At 34.3% G+C, this 21,590-nt stretch overlaps 2 protein-coding genes across 4 annotated transcripts in view; one reads left to right on the top strand and one right to left on the bottom strand.

Annotated features, from left to right (window-relative positions):
• The window catches only part of LOC147488385 (uncharacterized), a 15,134-nt gene extending 13,798 nt beyond the window's left edge, over positions 1-1,336 (top strand). The window contains exons 5-6 of one of the 2 annotated variants that reach the window (XM_086569926.1): positions 1-625; positions 1,125-1,336. In XM_086569926.1, coding sequence (XP_086426052.1) covers positions 1-12 — 12 coding nt within the window. In that variant the 3' untranslated portion in view covers positions 13-625; positions 1,125-1,336. Of the gene's footprint in view, positions 626-1,124 lie in introns of those variants that run through there. The other variant, XM_086569925.1, reaches the window with a different exon arrangement.
• On the bottom strand, positions 598-21,590 carry LOC147488384 (uncharacterized). Of its 2 annotated transcripts, none has more exons than XM_086569923.1 (18): positions 21,174-21,590; positions 20,899-21,084; positions 20,733-20,828; positions 20,603-20,655; positions 18,656-18,752; positions 17,311-17,384; positions 14,494-14,599; positions 12,538-12,648; positions 11,945-12,021; positions 10,771-10,837; positions 3,654-3,719; positions 3,096-3,203; positions 2,850-2,980; positions 2,262-2,328; positions 2,066-2,142; positions 1,873-1,966; positions 1,497-1,567; positions 598-1,404 (listed from the first exon to the last, which is right to left on the bottom strand). In XM_086569923.1, the coding sequence occupies exons 1-18, from the start codon at positions 21,321-21,323 to the stop codon at positions 1,086-1,088; spliced, it is 1,950 nt and encodes a 649-aa protein (XP_086426049.1). In that variant the 5' UTR covers positions 21,324-21,590; the 3' UTR covers positions 598-1,085. The 2 variants fall into 2 exon arrangements, with proteins under 2 accessions (XP_086426049.1, XP_086426050.1); XM_086569924.1 differs by having other exon boundaries at positions 21,200-21,590.

The raw sequence follows: 21,590 nt of genomic DNA, 5'->3' as shown, positions 1-21,590 counted from the left end.
ATTTCATTATAGTGGTGCAGCAGGTGCCATTGCCAGAGATTCAGAAGGGGTGATACTTGGAGCTGCTTTTAGGAGATTTTTTTGCAAATGATCCTAAATAAGCAAAAGCAATTGGAGCCGAAGTAGCGGCTCTTTTGGCTTTAAGACTTCAGCTTAACACAATGATCTTTGAAGGAGATTGTTAGACTCTCATCTCTGCTTTGCTTTTAAAGCTTGTAATAGTTCTCTTTTAAGATGAAACTCTTTTTCTGTCTTTCAGTATATTACCTCTTTAGTTACAGGAGTTGAGAGTCATGTTTTCAGTTGGGTTTGTCGTGGTGGGAATGGCTTAGCTCATGGGCTTGCGTCTTGGGCCTCAAAGCAAATTCCTGGTAGTCACCCACCATGTAATCATGAATATGTAAACTCTTTCTTTTGTGTTATCGAAAAAAATAAAAAAGAAAAGGTTTCCATGTGGATATATCCTAAAACATAAAAACAATGACATGCCTCATCTCGTCTGCATGAGCGAGATAAGGAGATTCTTTTAAAAAAATTAAATCTAGTCAGTATTACAAATATTAACTATTGTAGTACAACTGTACAAGTACACAATCATTTGAGTTTCAAAACCAGACAAAGGGAAGTAAGTATTTTTATAGTTTACTATAATTTTGTTTTTCTCATTCACACCACCGGATGCAAATGCAAGTATTTTCCTAGTTTCTTATTCTTTCCAGTTATGAAGTTTAGGTTTACGACTGCAGCTCAAATGAATAACTGTAAAAATTCAGAAAGGTATTACTGTACAGCCAATGCAGAAGTTTAAGTTTTTTTAGGAGTTGTATTCACCTGGTGATTGAACACTTAATGGACGTGTACTCTTGCCTCTTCATTTTGAAACATTATCCCATCGCTCTAGTCACAAACTTTTCCACCCAAGATGTGGATATTCTTCTGCTGTTGGGAAAAAGATGATAGCTAGTAGAACAGCATACACCTAGCATACTATTGTTAGCCTCGATTATCGTATGCCACGCTCCCACATAGGCAGAATAGTTGTGTTTTATTGGTTGCTACAAACCTCATCTTGATTCTTTTCAAGGTTAATCATATTCCCAATCACTAATCTCCTCTGTTGACAGGTTTCCACTGACCTTTCCAACTTTTGAAACCATTTTTGCTGGTTCTTCTGTGGGCTGCAACAATACGCTAACACCTGCAGAATGTTTAACTTTTTTGGGTGTCACTGTCTCAACACTGTGGGAGAGTGGAAGCGGACTCATGGGCAACATCTCAGAAGATGGGGTCTCTGACCTAGACGCTGAAGTCTCCATTTCTAAAGTTGGTCTCTCAATTAATTTGAAGTCTTTTCTTACTTGTTCAATACCATCGAATAGCTCTTTGACCATTGTATCATCTTTCCTGCATCATCAGCAATCATGTTTGCATTCTTCAGGAGTATATTTGATGTGCATGTGTGAGGGTACAATTGATTTAGGTATCACAGATGTTACCTGGATTTATTTCCCTGTTGCATGTAAAACTGCTCTTTCATGTTGTCCACCACACTGAAGGTAGTTAGTATCTGAGACAATTTGAAAATGGCATTACCAAACCCAATTAGTACGGACACTGTGACACGAATGCTTAAAGACTATTGCAGGATGACATTAACAAAAGGGAATTGTCTTTTCCACTGAGCAATAAAATGGATTAGTGTAGAAACTATTACATCCTTAATTTTCAATAAATTAAAAAAATGAATATCGAGAACAATGAAAGTGGAATGAGAGCTTAATTCATAATCCTCGGAGGTCAGACTCAAGGAAGAGCAGAATGTCTGTTCACCAAACAAGGACATAAAAAATTAAGCGACAAGAACAAGCGTACCTTTGCTTCAGATTCCATGTATTCTTTTTCAAGCTTTTTCCTTTGGTTTATTGCTGTCCGATTTTCATTATCTAAAGTAGATTTCATCATTGACCTGCAGAACAGATGGAGTTGACAAATTTGAAAAATAGCTAAAGTAGATTTAATCGAGGATGATAATTAGTGACATTACAAATAAAAAAGAATGAATTACCCTTCCGTCCCTTCGTTTATATTCCTCATTTTACCAACAATAGTCCTGATAAAGTTGACAGAAGGCCCCAACTCTTCCTAGACAAGAAACAAAAGGTGTACACAAACTAAAGAATAAACAAATATTAAAACCAACAATAAGATGATTCATAGTGAGTTCTGAGACAGAGATTTGAAAGCAGAGTCAAATAGTTTACCTTGTAAGATGAAAGGTAATCTATGACTAAATTCATAAAATAGTCACCGTATCTCTCCAAGTCACCACTACAACATGTCAAAGAAACAAAAAACAACAAAACTTAGAGTAATATAAGCTGTGAAATGGGGTTAGTCAAGTGTGTGTATACCAAAATAGAATCCAATATAATTGTCAGGGATATGCTTTAATTCACGCAAAACACATCTTTCAAATAAAAGAGGCGTGTGTAACATTTAATGAACTAAACATTATTCCTGCTACCAACCTTAACGAAACTGGTCTAACCAAGACAATAAACAAACAAAGGACAACTACAAATGGCACCTCCCAGGAGCCCATTCAACTGAACCAGACTGACAGGCACTAGTCACTTGCCCCGCAGTCTGTCACTTGCTAGGGGCAAACTGGATCTTAAATTAAGTGAATCTATTGTTATATGCTTGTGACCAGTTTGCTTATACACTGCCCAAACCATTTGAGCACCCTCACTCATATGGGCCAGTGGACCACCCATATCCTATGTAGCAAACCATTTGGGTTGGCACCATTGGCTGCTCTTATAGAAAAATAAGAAACAGATACGTACTTTGCCTGCTTATCCTTCTGCTTTTTGAATGATGACTGGATAACCCATATATCTTCCAGGACATTTATCCAGGTGTTGACAACATCAGCTTCTCTTCTCCACGAAGCTACGGAATTCAACAGCTCATCTTCCTATTATTTATATTTGAAAAAAGGGTTTAAAGAATCTCAATGATATGAAAGGCAAAAAGAAGCAATAAAGTAGCACGTCTAATATTGGAAGGCGAGCTCAATGAAAATCTCAAACCTTTGTTTTCAAGTGAGCAACTATCTGATTGCTTGCTTCATCAAACTGCTCTTTCTCTTCCCTGGCATTGCGAAGGCGTAAACGAGAAGTAGCCAAGGAGATATCGACCTTCAATTTAAATCCAAACCATAATAAATTACTGACTCGCACCAGTACTAGTTCATCTAAGTTTGCTTTCCAAAAAACGAAGGTCTCTGTAAAGAGACAGGGTGTACTTCATTTACTCGTTTATGTATCTCCAAGTAACAAAAAGGAAAAAGCCTGACAACATTTAAATGGTTCTTAAGAATAATTTCACAGTTCACGGATATAAAATGCTGTTGGATAGCAGAATGATGCACCATCTAACCAGCTCTTTGTTGAGAATGTAGGAATCTTGAGGTGTGAGTTAGACTCATGAAGTTGCAGATCTCTCACTACATTCATGATGCTTCAGGCCTTCAGTATTTATAAAATTGAAGCCAACTTTCATAGGCGCAAAGGAAAGCAATTTGTGGAGCATCATCAGTAAAACCTATTCCGCTAAATAGAAATGTTAACCATAAGTCCAAATAATACCTTTTTCAACTCAGCTTCAAGTACTTCCCTTTGCTTCTCAAGAGCAGAAACTTCAGCAGCCAAATCCTATTGAAAACCATGAAAAGACTTGGGAATGTTATCGAACAGAAAAACAATTAACGCTTGCAATAGATGGAAAAGTTTCATATAATCATACGAATGGTGTATTGGTCTCTTTGAAGTTCATAAAACAATTTTGCTTAAAAAACAAAAAATGAAACCCAATTATACAGAGGGAGAATGAAAGGATTATATTTCCAAAATATCTAGCATACTCATCGCAAGGTACATGTCCAAATAGTACATTTCCCCAAAACTATCAACAAAAACCTAAGTATAGTTGCCCTTCTAGGCCATCCTTTTCTTTGGGAGTTATTTTTCAAAGTGATGAAATACAAATCAAGTATCAAGTCTCCTAACTTTTAACTCTCTTTGGAAAACTATACTCATCTACACCTCAAGTACACATTTCTCTAAAGTTATGCTAGAAATGGATAAGGCTTTAGCCACACTTGCAATAGTTACACCTTCCAGTTTTTGTTTTAAATAACTGAATCTAATCATCCACTTTAGTTAGAAATGTCAATCCGTAGATAAAAAGGCAGTTTCTACATACAAAGAATTGTCAGTGTTATAAGAAACAACTGTAAACTCTCCATTTATTTTCTCATGTAACAAGTATGCAACACCAACAAATACGACTAGTAACATTTCTAAGGACAAAATGAATACCAAAACAAATATTTACATCTCCTCTCTATATCACTGTGATACCCCTCATTTAAACCCCACATCCGATAGGAAGCCATCTTGGATCCTAGGGAAGTTCAAGTGGACTACCACTCACTTGTGTCGTGGCCTTTTGATAAAACCTCACATCCATGGATGGAAAGCTTTGGGCGGTACGTGAGGACAAAATCAATAGTTGATCAGTGGTGGGTCATTACAAATTTGATATCAAAGCTAAGTTTGGCTCATTTGTCAAAGGTGAAAAGGATACTTGGAAAGCTGCCCAACCCAGTGAGAGTGACGATTGTGCCAGGTATGCCTTGGATGGCATTGGAGAGGGAGCGTTTGAGATCCGGGACATCAGTAATTTCTGTCTTTCGAGAAAACCCCACGCCCATGGATGGGCAAGCTTTGGGGTTGGCCTTTGTACGTGACAACAATATCGAAAGTTGGTACGTGGTGGGTCGTCACAATCACTTAGGTTGTTTATGCTTTATGCTTTATTTACGTCTGACTTCGCATTCCTCAATAGTTATACTTTCAACTAGGGGCATCAGCACAAAGTTCTCCATAACCATTGTGAAGTCGTAAACAAAAATTACCAGAAAAAAATAAATACAAAACTTACTCCAAAGTGATCTCATTATATCGTGAACTTTCACAATTTGTATGTCCAGATAAGGATTATACTAGGGGTGACTTCGGATCGGATCGGATAAAGGGCTTTCAGAAAAATTTCCAATTTTTTTCGATGGCAATATCTTTTTCAAATCCGATCCAATTATTTTTCGGATGTTAATTTTTTTTCCGAATTCGGAAAGTTCGGAAAATCGAAAATTTTTTCGAAATCCATAAAATACGTAAGTAAATCGGAAATTTGAATTATATAATTGGATTCTCTTTTAGGATAACCATTTTTTATCCAGTTAATACATTCATTTAGCAATCATTTTGAAATGTATTAATTCAGTAAATAAATTAGACCTTTTAACACGTTCATTCAGCAAGTTTTTTCTTCATGTTAATGCATTAATCCAGTAAATAGAAAGCTGAGAGAAATTGAGACATGTACTAGAATGACAATATTAATTATTTAAAATTGTGAGAGAGACAATGTTCTACTTCTCTAAGGTTTTTATTTGGTTTGTAAACTATCTGCAGTTTTAATTTAGTAATTACTAGATTTTGGACCCGCATCACGGTAGGTAGCGGGATCCCTTTATTAAATAAAATTTTTTACATTCTTGCGAAAATCTTCATATTTACAAAATGTCTCATCTCTATGAAATTTTCCTTGGTGGGCATATCGAATATATTTTTATTAAAAATAAATAAAATATATTTTTATTAAAAATAAATAGAAATCACGTTAATGACCAAATTATGGTGCATAAGTACTTGGAAACTAAGGGATCAAATTGAGATAGCCTCTTCACTTTGTGGTTTAGGATATTAATCCGTAATTTTCAAATAAAATTATTTTATGGTTTTCTTAGATTTATGGTGATTTAGCGGCATTTTCTAATAAGTATATATTTTTATTGAAAATAAACCCGAAATCGTTAATGAGCAACGATTATAGTGCATAAGTACTTGAAAACTAAGGGATCAAATTGAGATAGTCTCTTCACATTGTGGTTTAGAATATTAATCCGTAATTTTCAAATAAAATTATTTTAAACTCGATCTAGCTTGTATAATAGTTTTATTAGATTTATGGTGATTTCGCGGTAAATCATCACCATTCGGCTTACGTAATGTGTACAAATCACTAAAACAGATTGATTGTTTCCATATCCTCAAAGAATACACTACTCCCACTTGAAAAGATTTTTCACATGAACGTGTCCTACTTAATCCAATGTCATTATATTAAATTATTCTAAAAAATATTAGCAACTATGCATAGCTATGAGATATGAAAATTATACTAATTACTCATTTAAATTTCTTGACCACTCTCTATAAAAAGGAAGCACCAAACCTTGATAAAACTCATCGACTTCTTTTTATTGTTAGGTTTAATAATAAAAGTTTGATTGAAGCTTTGTGAGAATGCCCAATATGACGAAGATAATATTGAAGCTACTTGAATAGCAAGACATTCCTAATTACAATAAAAGAATTATAATAAACACTATTTAAAATGCAAAACTATATTTGTTGAGACATTTATTCCCCCTACATATAATACAGATATGTTTTAGGATTATTAGTTCAATGCATTTGCATCCAGTTTTTTATTTTCCATTAATTATTTTTTGAGGTTAGTTTAATGTAGTACGTTGCATCCAGTTTCCAATTTCTCATTAATTATTCTTTGAGGTTAGTTCAATGCAATTGCATCAAGTTTCCAATTTTCCATTAATTATTATTTCAGGTTAGTTTAGTGCAATTGCATCTACTTATTTATGATTTCCCGTTAGTTATCCATTAAGGTTAATTGATCTGATAGTTGCATCAAGTTTTTCGATGTTTCGTTAATTAGTCTTTTGAGATTAGTTTATTGCATTTTCATTCGGGTTCCAATCTCTCCGTTAATTACTCTTTGAGGTTAGTTCAATACATCCGCATCCAGGTTCGATTTCCGTTAATTGCTTTCCTAGGTTAGTTCGATAGTTTATAATTTGTTTGCATACATGTAAGAGTCCTGTTTTTATAAACTCACTTTCGTTTTGGTTCCTAATTACTCGTAATTGCTAATGTGAGAAGGCTAAAAAGTGGACATTTATGCTTTGAGGTCGATCGATCAGCTTACATCCGACTTAGATTTTTAGTTAACTATTTTTTAGATTATTTCAATGCATTTGCATCCATTTCGATTTCCGTTAGTTAATTTCGATTTTAGTTTAATGCGATTGCATCCAGTTTTTTGGTTTTCCGTTAATTATTTTTTGAGGTTAGTTCAATGCAATTTGCATCCAGTTTCCGATTTTATGTTAATTGTTCTTTGAGGTTAGTTCAATACATTTGTATCAAGTTTTTGATTTCTCGTTAATTATTTTTTGAGGTTAGTTTAATGCAGTTACATCAAATTTATAATTTACCATTAATTATTCATTTAGGTTAGTTCAGTGCAGTTTCATCCATTTTTCAATGTTTCATAAATTAGTCTTTGAGATTAGTTCATTGCATTTAGATCTAGTTTCCAATTTCCAGTTAATAACTCTTTAAGGTTAGTCCAATACATCTGCATCTAATTTCTAATTATTTATGCTTTGAGGTTAGTTCGATACAATTATATTAGGTTTTGATTTCCGCTAACTATTCTTTAAAGTTATTTCAATGCATTTGCATTTAGTTTCGATTTCCCACCAATTATTCTATGAGGTTAGTTTAATGCGGTTGCATTCGGTTTTTTTTATTTTATGTTAATTATTTTTTGAGTTAAGTTCAATGCATTTGCATCCAGTTTTCGGTTTCCCATTACTTATTATTTGAGGTTTGTTTGATGTATTTGCATACCGCTTTAGATTTTCCGTTAAATATTTTTCAAAGATTTACATCCAATTTATAATTTCCGTTAGTTATTCTCATCATTAGTTTAATACAATTTGCATAAAGTTTCCGATTTCCCATTAATTACTCATTGAGCTCGGTTATGTATTTGAATCCGGTTTTCGATTTTCTTATAATTATCCAACGTGGTGTGTAATACAAACTTCTATCGATCTATCTCAGAAGTGTCCTTGCAAACATGACATAAAAAGTAAATTATGCTTAATTTACTATGTGGGATCATCGAAGATTATCCAGTTTCCGATTTCCCGTTAATTATTCTTTAAATTATGCATGACTCATTATGTGAAATCTTCAAAGATTATCTATCTAACGGTGTCTTTGTATATTAATTATTCTGAAAATATTTGCAAATATATAAAACTATTATATATTGATATTATATTGATCACTCAACCAAATTTTTATAACGTGAAAATCTCACTCTCCATTAAAAAAAACATAACTCGCCTTTGATAAAACCCTTCAACTTCATTTTGTTGTTTAATAATAGAAGTTTGATTGAAGTTTTATGAGATTGCCTAATAAGAAGAAGTTCATATATATTGAAGCTACTCGAATAGCAAGGAGTTCTCAATCATACGGAAAGACATAATATAAACATCATTTTAAATGCAAAACTATACTTATCGAGACATTCCCATAACATATAACCCAACTATTTTTTAAAGTTAGTTCAATGCATTTGCATCTGACGTTTTTTATTTCCGTTATTTATATTTTGAGGTTAGTTCAATGCGGTTGCATCCAATTTTCTATTCCCATTATTTAGTTTTGAGATCGGTTCAATGCGGTTGCATCCAGTTTCTGATTTCTCGTTAATTATTCTTTTCGGTTAGTTCAATACATTTGCATCCAATTTCCTATTAATTGTTCTTTGAGGTCAGTTCAATGCATTTGCATCCAATTTCTGATTTTTCGTTAATTATTACGTGAGATTAGTTTAATGCATTTGCATTCAGGTTTCTAATTTTTCGTTTATTATTTGATAAAGTTGTATTTGTATATAGTTTCGATTTCACGGTAATTATTGTTTTTGAGGTTAGTTCAATGAATTTGCAACCGGTTTACGATTCCGTTAATTATTTATTGAGGTTTTGCATCCAAAGTATTTTTTGAGATTAGTTCAATGCAATTAAATCCCGGTTTCGATTTCCGTTAATTATTTTTTAAGATTAGTTCCACACATTTGCATTATGTTTCCAATTTATAATTAATTTTTTCTTTGAGGTTAGTTTAATGCAGTTACATCTAGTTTCCGATTTCTCGTTAATTTAATCTTTGAGGGTTAGCTCAATGCATTTGCATCCAGTTTACGATTTTCCGACAATTATTTTTTGATGTTAGTTTGATGTATTTGCGTCCAAATTTTGATTTTCCATTAATTATTATTTGAGGTTAGTTTAATGCAGTTGTATCCATATTTAGATTTTCTATTAATTACTTTTTAAGATTTGTTTAATAATTGCATTTGCATTAAGTTTCCGATTTTTCGTTAAATATTATTTGAGGTTAGTTCGATATATTTGCATCCAGTTTTCGGTTCCCGATTAATTGTTTTTTGACGTTAGTTTTATTCAGTATTATACATATTTTAAAATATTTCTCATTATTGTTTTGCGCTATTATTATTATTATTTTCATTTTCTATTATATATTTTGTGATGTTATTTTTTGTATAATTGTTTTTAACTATGTTTTGATCTTTGTGTTAAGGATATATTTGAAATAAATCGATTTTTATCATAGACACTAAAATTGTATGATTTGTAATAGGGAATTAGTTTTTACAAATCACCTATTTTTAGCAATTTTTTTTATTTGATCAAATATATAAGAATTGGAACACTAAAAGTGTTTGATTCGTAATAGGAAATTATTTTCTACAAATCATTTATTTTTTAGCAATTTTTTTTTATTTGATCAGATATATAAGAATTGGAAATACACTCAAACTCTCCAAATATAAGAATTAGAAATACACTCAGACTCTCCAAAGAGGTTCCATGTATGTGGAATTGTAGGCTATTAGAAGATACTATCTTTCATATTGCCACATAGGATAGAGAAAAGGCTAACTCTCATATTAGAGTGCCACATAGGAGAGAAAATCATCTTTTAAAGGTCTCTGCTTTAGTATATAGATAGTAGATATGAAATAGACTGCTATATATTAAAAAGTCGGAAATTAATCGGAAATCGGATCGGATCGGATTTTGAAAACACATCCAATTCCGATCCAATTATTTTTCGGAAAAATCGGATATCGAAACACAAATATCATTGCCAAATTCGGAAAAATATCGGATCGGAATTCGAAAAAATTGGGTTTTCGGAAAAAAGAGGCACCCCTAGATTATACACATGAAAACCAAAGGGCCACAGATCAGATAAAACCCCATTTACCACATCACTCAAAGCAAACTTTCCCTAATAACGGCTTCTTCCTTATATATTCCAAAGGAAGGAATATCAAGAAAAACATGGACAAAATGCTATAACAAAAACTTTCACGAATAATGGCTTCCTTTCTTGTATGTTTTAACATAACTTCAATAACAAACATGGAGGTATAACTATCTGGATCCAACTTCTGGAACATTACAACCAAAAGTAAGGGAATCACATAGCATCATGTCTGAATTAAAGCATGGCTTAGAAACTACTATAATCAGGCCATGATGTAGTTAGGCAAAAGAAGATTATTCATATAATACCAAAGTCTTCAGCCAGAATGAACATGGAGCGAACAATTGGCATACCAAAGTACCAAACTAAAACCAAAAGTAACTATGCTAATTATCTAGTTTCGCATAATTCTTCAATCACTTGTAACTGAACTGACAGATATTTATTAAAGGTCGTTTACCTTCTCCGCTTCACCAACTTCACGGGACTTGGCAACACGAAAGTTAAGTGCCTCTTCTTTTTGTAGTCTGATGACAATAAGGTAGAGCAAAAAGAATAATAAGATCACATACAAAGAAATATGTTGGTCAAAAGATGAAAGACAGATCATCAGTTTTGAGAAGCTGTTTACAAAAGCAATACAAATGAGCATTATACTTGGAAGGCGACATATAAGTCATCAGTAAATCACACTGAGTTTGCAGCAAAGTTATTAATAGTGAAAGCCTTGACAAACAAGCATCAGACTATCTCCAGCCAAACCCAGACACTGAGTTTTTATTCTTAATTAAAATCAAATAATATCTCCAATAGATGAGACAATAGGAAGTTACAATTCCCAGTCACAAGTCCTTGTGATCATTTTAGATCAATCACCAGACCCCTCTATCATACACTCCCAAGGAATTAAGAAAGAGACCTAAAAAGGGTTAAGTTGATATAGCCCCCATTTTTAGTTTCAATTAGACACAAAAAACAATTAGACATGACCCCCCAGATTGACAGGCCATCTAAGTCAACTCATCTTGACCGTCATCTTCATGGTCAAGGCAGTTGAAATGTCTTGAATACCCTTTTTGTTGTAAAACTACCCAAATGATATCTTAACTTTACAAGACCCAACTTCAAAGTAGAGAGGTTCATGACATGTGTCAACATCTTGTTACCATCATCCAATGGCCCATATCACTCCTTGGTAAATGACGACCATTTCCCTCTTTAGATGAAATAACCAAACCACCCATGTCAAATCTTAACCAAGAAAAAGCACCAAATCCTCCATTAACTATTTAACTAAAGATATAATGTCCAGATTCATCATATATAACTTTTTACGTGAAAACAAAAATTGTGCTAACAACGGTCATTGAAAATGAGAACATCCAGATAGGTTTGGGAGGTGGAAAGTGTTAAGAGTTTAGAGGTGAATTATCTTTCAAGGCCAGGAGGAAATACAATCTCTGAGGAAATTGCTTTACCGTACACCTACACAAATAGACAAGTATTTGCTGGAGATTGTATCTTCTAAACTTAGGGCACTTGACATGATAGTACAAAAATGGTATGATCTAGGGAAGGAAGGGGACATGACAGTAAAAGCTGTAAATGTTAAGCTATTACATACAACTTCAGACCTCTGATCTGAGATGCGCTTTTCTGCTTTTAAAGTGGAGCTAGCAAGAGATTCTGACAACACCTTCAGTTTATCAATCTGCAAAAAGCTAAACAAACGAAATTATTAGGTGGAACTAAAGTACCAGGCACCTGCTAAAAATACTTTCTTTCTAACAGTGGTAAGTGTAATACAGGAATTCAAAGTTATTGTTTTAAATTTGGGACCTGATGTAATCTAATCAACTAAGGGTACAAAATCTACTAAATTGTCTTGTGTTTCTTGTTGCTTGATATATATGAAGACACTGTCCATTTCTTCGTGTTCATGAAAGAAACTTTTAAGTCAGAAAGACTTGTATCTTCTACTACCTGCCCAAAATAACAAGTCAACACTCTTAGGCTTATGATTCACTCATATGAATTAGTAAATGCTAGGGTCATAATCAGGTTTGGCATCAAAGTACAAGAATGTTTTAGGTCAGCTCCATTTAATTGCATGGGCTTCTACTTGTGTATATTTTCTTTAAATCTCATTCCAATATAAAGGGCACAACACAATAACAGTATAAAATGCATATGGGGGGTGGGGGAAGGGGGGTTGATAGAGATGTGCCTTTTGTGCATGAGTCTCAGGTGAGTCTCCATTTTTAAGGGATTTCTTCTTCACCAACAGAGCTTCCAATTTCGAACAGAGTTGAACTTCTGCAAGTCCTTCTTTAAGGGCCTACAGAAGAAAATGGAGAGTTATGGCATCACCCATCCATAGTAACATCAAAAAAGAAAACAAGGCAAGACTTTTTTTTTATACAAGTAAAAGACATATTGATATAATTAGGAACAAATTACATTAAGACTACCCTAATTAGCAAAAAGGTAACTAAGGCTAGTCCCCCCAACCCAAAATACAGAAAAAGAAAACAAACAGACAGCCCTCCCAGCAGCAACACAGAATCCTCAAACGTCTCAACATTCCCTTACCTCCAAAATATCCCCATATCCCCTTGACTGGTGCATTGATAAGGCAAGAAGTTCCAACTCAAGAATGTACTAACAGTATGAAAGTTCTGACAACACAATATAACATTAACCTCTAGATTTTCAGTATAATGTCAATACAAAGCTACAAGAATAAATCAATAGAGCATACTAAAAGTGCCCAATAAAGACTCCCATCTGAACCTAGGAAGCACGGATACGGATACGCGACATGGATACGACATGACACGGATACGCGGACACGGTATTTTTCAAAAATATAGGACACGGATACATCATGGATATGTTTGAATTATATATATATATATATAAATATTATATAATTGAGCATTTTTCACCAAATTCATATCCGTCTCTCCAATCTCTACTATCTCTCTCCCATTGATATCCGTCTCACTCTCTCCCATTGATTTCATGGAAGATTTATCCATGGAGGTTTTAAAAGGAAGTTCTCTTTTTTTGCAGATTAAAATTAGTTAGTCAGGTACCACTTAATCACTTCATTTTTCTTCTCTTGCATCTCTTCTTATCTTGGATTTTATTTCACTTGTTTTTTTTTTATTGAAGTTCCAAAAAAAATTTGTGAGATTACTATTTCCGCGTATCCCCCGCTTATCGGAAATTAAAAAATTAATTAAATAATCGGATACTCCAAATCGCCTATCCGATACGTATCGGACGCGTATCGGGGCGTATCCATGTCGGATACGTATCGGACACCGATACTTCACCCTAACAGACGTATCCATGTTTCATAGATCTGAACACAAAGCTCCCAGCCGGCATGGAAGGTTCTTCCCAAATCATTGCCCAATAAGCTACAAACCCCTTAATTGAAATAACAAACTCCTCCAAAAACAAAGCTTATCCTCAATGTGCCGCCTGTTTCTTTCCATCCAGAAACCCCACATTATTGCAAAATGTATTATGCTCCATAGCCTGCAACCCTAAGGAGAATACACTCTCATGGCCCATGTATCTAAAAGATCTTTTGATTAAGTATGGTAATGGCACCCTCTCAATGGTGAAAGACTACAAGAAACCACCTCAACAACTCTATTCCTGACGACATGCACTCTTACGAAGTTACCAGTAAGGGCACCAACTGCGGTCGCCGTGAGCAGTGGGCTTCTGACTACACGGAGCTTAATATGCCTTCCGCCAAAGATCACATGCTCCTAATAATTGAATTCAAGTGGCAGTCCACCACCAAAGAATCCGAAAAAAGAACCACACAAGTTTCTCAAATAAACAGCAAAATTCGCAAGAATGACCTAAAGGAATCAGCTTGTGATTATTTTATGCAAACATAACCATATATCTATTATGTTGTTCTCAATAATTAATTAATTATAACATAAAACATTAATGGAACATGACCTGTAGCCCAGAAAAACATGCAAAGCATTTCTGACAAGATTATGCTTTACCATTAGTCATGGACTCACAAGTTGGTACATATTGTTTTCCCCGCTATTCTTCCTATAGACTTATACAAGATGGTCCTTTTTTATTTTCAAAAAGCAAAAAGGAAATAAAGAAAACAATACTCCATGAACGACACTGAACTCACCTCTATTGATGCAACAGTTGTTTTCTCTTGACTCTCAATCAAAGGCCCTTTGGATGCTTTAATTCCATCAACCTTTTGCCGCAAAAACGAGGCTTCAGCTTCTATTCTGAGACCAAATAAAGATTAAAGAAGAAAGACAACAAAGAAGAATCAACAAAAACAAAACTTTGTTCTATAACTGGTACAATTATAAAATAAATATCTATTAGGCAATTCAAATAATTAATGAGTATCGCAATCATAGAATACAACTAACAACACACACACAGACGCATGCATGCACTCAATAATATGGGTAGCCTGCTGCATGGAAAGCAGAAAAAGTGTAAAAACAAAATAAGAAATCTAAAGTAGTTAAAAACGGACACGTGTTCCAGAAAGGGATCAAAAGAGTTCAATAAAGCTGAAGCTTATAAGTTATAACAGGTACAGCCTTCAAAGAAAATTTTATATAACACGATCACGTGGCGGACAGTATTATGCTTGTAGCCTTATACATTAGTTGAAAAGAACAAATACATCATCAAAACATTTTGAGAGTACAAACTATATTATCTGATTCAAAGCAAGTAGAAAGGCTGTGTCTGGAGAATTCAACTCTGCTAAGAGCTGCATTTGGCTGAAAAATAACAGCTTTTTCTTTAAAATGTTGTTTGGTAAATAGAATCCAGAGCCATCCAAGAGAAGATCAAAATCTTTTTTACGAGCATCTGCTTGTGATTTTTAGGAAGAAGTTAGCATTAATTGTGTTAACATTTTTCCCAAGAAAACATTAGATATGACTAAAAAATAACCCTAATCAAAACCAGATCTACAGGAAGCTTCAGAAAATCTTATGCCGTAGAATTACTGTGTTTTCTCCTAGATGACCTTTCTCACTCATTTCTATCCTCTTCTAACCACCGTAACATGAACTGTTTTGTGAGTTCTTAATAGCACTCTTCATACGCTACACTAATTAATCTTGGTTTCATCAACAGCTCCTCTTGAAACCCTACCAAAAAACTTTTCTTTATCAAATTCGATCTTTTTTTCTATGTTACATGGACATGTCATATTTTGCAAATACTCTGTGTCGGATACATATCCACGTGTCCGTGTCGGACACATTATGTATGTGAATTACCTCCATATTTGATATTTCACCATGTCAGACATTTTGTATCCGTGTCGGACACAGCCACACCTATCCGTGTCATTGTAACTTAGCTTTGTTTGTATGAACATTGGCTGTGTATTATGAATCAAAACTGATGAGCTCCTGTTATCGATGAGTTCACAGGTAAGCAATATGGAAAAGGGAGCATTTCTTTTGGGGAAGAATCATTCTTATTACGCCAACTCTCTCAAGTCTCCATATTTACTATCTCTCACCCTTCATAATTCCGGTAAGTGTTGCTAAGCATCTAGAAAGATAATGTGTAATTTCTCATAGGTACTCACTCAAGGAGATACACATCCTTGCCATCTAATTTCTTAGGAGAAGGTTTGTAGCCTACAAAACATGGAGGCCTTGATTTTAGGCGTATCAAAATCACTTCTTTGTAAATGGATTTGGAGGTCAGAAAGTGATGAAGATTGCTTTCTGGAAACATGCCGCTTTCCAGTGCATGATTGAGATTTGAGAGCAAACTCTGTGAGTGAGGCAGTTCAAGCCTTGACCACTTCTGAGCGACGTGATTTCCAAACCTCTAAAACAAGTTTGCCATAGGCTGAAAATAAAATGAGATAAGTATCTTTCTTTCTGAAAAGTTGAAGTCAATATATTGACAGTACAGCTAACTAGCTAAGCATTTACATCAATATCATTCCAAGATAACCAAGGTTACCTAGGGAGGAGCAGTCCCACAAGACCGAAACAAAAACAAACACTAGTAATACCAAAATAAAATAAAAGGCCTTAAATCCTTATATATAACCAGCAGCAACCGAAATCAACTCCTAACCACCAACCATCACTGTTCCTCTCCTCCGAATCCACCTGCAATTCCTCTGAGCAACTAAAAATAAGATGATCTTCCTTATCATCTTCCTAGCCATCCAGGTCATCAAGCTCATCACTACCGTCTCTCTCCTCACTACATCCTATATTCCTCAAACCTTATCATCTCATTTCTTTAATTTAGTTTCCCAAGTTTCTTCCTACTCATGAAAGTTGATTTTTTTTTATCAGTAAAATTCAATTTCATTCATTCAATATTGAACCCATATACATATACATACTACCTAAATGATCGTAGGTAGTAAGAAGCAACTAGATCCTACATATATACCCATACAAACTCAAAGTACAAGAGAGTCCCAATTACAAATAAAGTCATAGTAATCCACTCATCGAAAGCTTGGAGACGCACTTGCCCAATCTAACAACACTTCTTTGACCTCTTCCATTATCTTATTAAGTTCCTTTTCCATATGCTCGAAGATCCTCAAGTTTCTTTCCTTCCATAAACACCACATAATCGCGCTTGAAATATGATCCACTAGCCATTTAGCTTTGCTCGATAATGGGCGCACTCATGAAAGTTAGATTTAATAGTTTAACTTGTGAAGTTTTAGAGAAATATAGCAGAAATAGTATGAGCAGTCATTCTAATAGACAAGTTTAAAACTCCTATCACTTGAACAGTAATAAGGACGAAACAAACAATTAAACATGACTCAAACGTTCCTAAAGTGTATATAAATCAAAGAACAAATAGACACGCATGATAAATCAGTTACTGTTATTTCAACCACGGAGACAAAACCATGTGAAACTCGTATCTCAGTGCTAAATCGTATGCGGAAACTTCAGAGGGTAGAGTCTTTAACTACCTTGCAAGATCAGCATTTAATTTCAAGCCTGATACAGAACCTTGTGCTAATTCAAGTAGCTCCTCCCTCTTTACCTGAAAGAATTTCCGTCATTTAAGTTAACAAGCTTGAATAATAATATATTACACATATGTTCAGTACACAAATTGGTATTTCTTGTGTGATACATTTTATGATTTTTTAAAAAAAATTATCCAAACAATGGAATTTTCTCCTACCTCCCCCTAATTTAAGTAAATGAAGAAAATGCATAGATGGTACTCATAGAATTTATACAAGAGATAGAGGTCTGTTAGCTTCTTCAATATTGTTTCCACTAGTTTGATGAACAGTCGTACAGCTTTCAAATTTCAATTCAGTTAACATGGGGATGTGAGAAATGGAGTGACTTTGTCATACCCATGCAACTCCTAAAAACAAAACTGTACTACCATTAAAGCAATTCTTGACAAGAGACTAGAGATGCCTCACCCACTTCAACCTGCTACGTTGACACGGACACGTGTGTCAGTGTCCGACATGGATACTGAGTCCCCGACACAGCGCCGTATACAAAGTAGGACACTGGCACACAGCTAAGTAAAATAAAAATAAAAAATATTTTTGCTATTCTTTAGTTATACAACTTTTTCTTGTGCCCTTGAGTCCATGACCTTACAAAGCACCTCCTTACAAATAAGTTATTATGCTAGTGGGATATCATGAGGTTATGACTATTTTAATAGATTGATTTCTTAGTCTTGTAGGCTTTAAAAGAAACTCTAGTTTGAAATCATACACAAAATGTGTCTTTGTGTCCGACACGGATACGTTTCGGACACGGAAGTTTTCGATAATATTAAGTGCCCATGTCAAAAAAAGTAGATTTTCATGTTAGGATCGTGAGGCTATGAATAGACAAACGAAAAAATTTATTTTATTTCAATACGTAGACCCTATTAGAGTTCTAAGAGGAGATCTCCGAGGGGATTAAGGACTGGGCTGCAGGAAATTTCTAACTGAGGAGTGGGACATCTCCCAAATATTTTAGGAAGTTTCTATTATTTTTAACTCTTATTTTTCATATATACAAGGTCGTATCCTGTTTTTCTATTTAACTGGTGTGATACAAGGCCGAAACTAATAAGGCCGTATCCTGTTTTTCTCTTTTCTCTCCAAACTTCCTCTCCATTAACAACAATACAATTTTACTGACCCCACAACTACATTAATTTTCTAGGGTACCATTCCCCTATATTGTGAATAGCATATCTATGAGTTAGTATGAAAATAACTAATTTCTAAAGATTCCCAGAATATGTGCAACCAATTATAAAACCCTATGGATGAGTCACACGTTCCTTACCAATACTTCATCTTGGTAGCTTGATAATGCTTTCGACAATTCTTGTAAGCTGCTTAATATTGCATTATGAACCTCTTTTCCTCCCGTAAGACACACTCTGGGAAAACCAAATAGAAAAAGGTTAGTTCATGGAGGATGTATATAGCCGTTAAATCAATATCTGAATGACGGATTGAGTTGCAATAGCTATATATAAAAAAAGATGGAGAGGAAATCATGCATAATATTATAACATATACAAATGACAAGCTCCAATGAAAATAAATAAATATATAATTATGAGTACGACTAAACAACTCTCTGTTCTTACAGTGCTCATATAATTTTTGTAGCTTAAAGTTAACATTTTGGCATGAGAAAGCATTTCTCTTCGTAACTAAACTAGATGTTTGCGGCTTTGCGCCAAAACATTCAAAAATAGATGACACTTGGAACCAGTGTTTCGCTCATTGTACTGACTAAGCCTAACCAAAAAAAAAAAAAAATAGCAGAAACAAAGGAAAGAAACGGTGTGCCAAAAGAAGAAAATCAGTCCTATAGGCCTCTGCCTACTCTTTACCACATCCCATCACTAAAAGGGGTGAAGTGCGTAAAGCTCATAAACCCGATGATCAACCAAGAAGCAAAAACTATTTGAGCAATTACCATATAGAGGCAATCTTATCTATTCGAAATCTAATAGATGCACTTACCATATTACACACTAAGGCCACCGAATACAGTAGGTTGCACCCACTTCTTCACCAGACCCACAAAATATAATAGCATCTATCCCTGTATCACTCTTGAAACCTTCTCTAGCAAGATTTGAACTCTGAGTCTCATCTTATTCAATGGATCTAGTTCCATCTAAAGCTATAAAGGAAAAAAAAATACCTAGTCAATTCCTGTGACCATAAGAGAAGAAGAAACCTTGGTTTGCTAGCAATACTCATTCTACTTAGTTCCATTCTACTCCTAATAATTCCACCCCACTTTCTTCAACCCAAACATTCAAACACTTCTTTACAACAATCGACTTCATTGATTTAGATGGTCTCCAGATCTCATTTGATCTGCCAAGATCAATACAATTTCTGAATCTTAATGATGTGGAACACTTGCACAAAACAACAATGTACACGTTTCGCTGTTCCATTATTGGAAAAGTCATTTGGACTTTTGATGTGATCTATAGTACATTGCCTTTGATTGCTTTTAACATCACTTCCAGTAAAACTTCTAGATGTAATTTGGGAATGCCACTTGGGTGTGTAGATTTGAAAATTAAGTCGTGAGCGGGAATCAAGAAACGAGTTGCTCTAAAGTGGATGTAGTCAATAACAAGAGGGGCTCTTTGCCCAATAAAAAGCATTATCATGGTCATGTATGACCAAGATATGACTTTGGCATATCGATTATAGGATTTGACAACCATGTTCCTCGCGAAGAACACGAACTCTCACACAAAGAATTATCAAAGAGAAAACCTTTCTCTAAAGTCACAAAACTTTATTACTCTTCAACTCTATCTATGCCAATGACCCACACCTCTATTTATAAGCTAAGACAACTTCCAAAATAGAAACCTAGTCTAAAAACAATTAAAATAGAAATAGCCTAAAACACCTAAAATACTAATTAAACTCGACATCCGAAAATCCCTAGAAACAATAATAATAGTATTAACTAAATTGGGGATGACCAAACCTAAAATACTAATTAAACTCGACATCTGAAAATCCCTAGAAACAATAATAATAGTATTAACTAAATTGAGGATGATCAAAGGGTTGTAAAACCTACGATACATCACACTGAGCGGGTTCAATAATATAATATAAAGTGCCATGCAACCATAAAGGGAATAGTATAGTTGAAGTTCGAGCTAATACATCCTTCTGAATGAAGAGGCAATTTAATGTTGCAAGAGTTGTTCAAATAAATGCAAGGTCTACAAGAACTCACCCAAATATCTCCAGTAGTATAGAAACCTCTTCCTCATCCGGTGCTTCAAGAATCTGCAACACGGAAAAGATAAATCAAAATCTACACTAACAGTTGCAAGCTAAATAAAAATTATTAATCGGTAACTCACCATAGACATTATTATGCCTTCTAAAGCTTGACTATGAAGAAAAACATCGCGGAAGTTCATCGGTTCTCCTCCCAAATCGGAATCATAATACAAAAGCTGTTTATAACCAAAGGCATTGAGTAAAGCAGTATAAAAACAGGGAACCTGAAAAAGAAAGTTTACTGACCAAAGTAAGTTTTCTTGGAGAATCCTTTTCTTCACTAGATGACTCATCAGTAGATAATCTTTCAATTTCTTTCAAAGCAACCAACCATCTTCTCAACAATTGTATCCTTTCCAAACCCCTACATGAAACAGATAACTCTTCCAATCTCTTCACTGTTATCTTAAAGCTTTGAATCGATCGTGGTCCCTACAATATTATTATTATTATTATTGTTTTAATTATTTTAAATTATTTTAGAACAAAAAAAAAACAAAAAACAAAATGTAAGGACATACAATGCGATCTTGGATGATTTTGGCACCTTCAGAAACAGCAAGACCAGCATGTTGAACAACGGAATCAGATAAAGTCTTGACTGTCCGAGTCAGCGTGTTGTTTCCACCTACTTCCACTGCTTTATTCACCGCCGATCTCAACCACGACATTCTTGATTTTGAGAGAAGAAAAGGAAAGAGAAGCAATGTACGTGGAATTCTAACATGGTTTGTTTTGTTGTTGAATATAAATGTGGAACGTGAAAGACGGAGAAATAGTCTTCGCCTCGTTTTTTGGAAGTTTTAAATCACGGGTTTTAGATACTTGCTAACCACTCTTTCTCGGTTAGTTAACTAGTATACTGCATTGCAGTGGGGCGTGAGCGTAGTATATCATGTTGAATGAATATTGCGAGTGTAACAATGGAGCTCTTAAAG

The sequence above is a fragment of the Coptis chinensis genome, chromosome 7 (assembly GCF_015680905.1).
Source record: "Coptis chinensis isolate HL-2020 chromosome 7, ASM1568090v1, whole genome shotgun sequence".
NCBI lineage: Eukaryota > Viridiplantae > Streptophyta > Magnoliopsida > Ranunculales > Ranunculaceae > Coptis > Coptis chinensis.
This window is presented reverse-complemented; position numbering and strand designations above follow the sequence as displayed.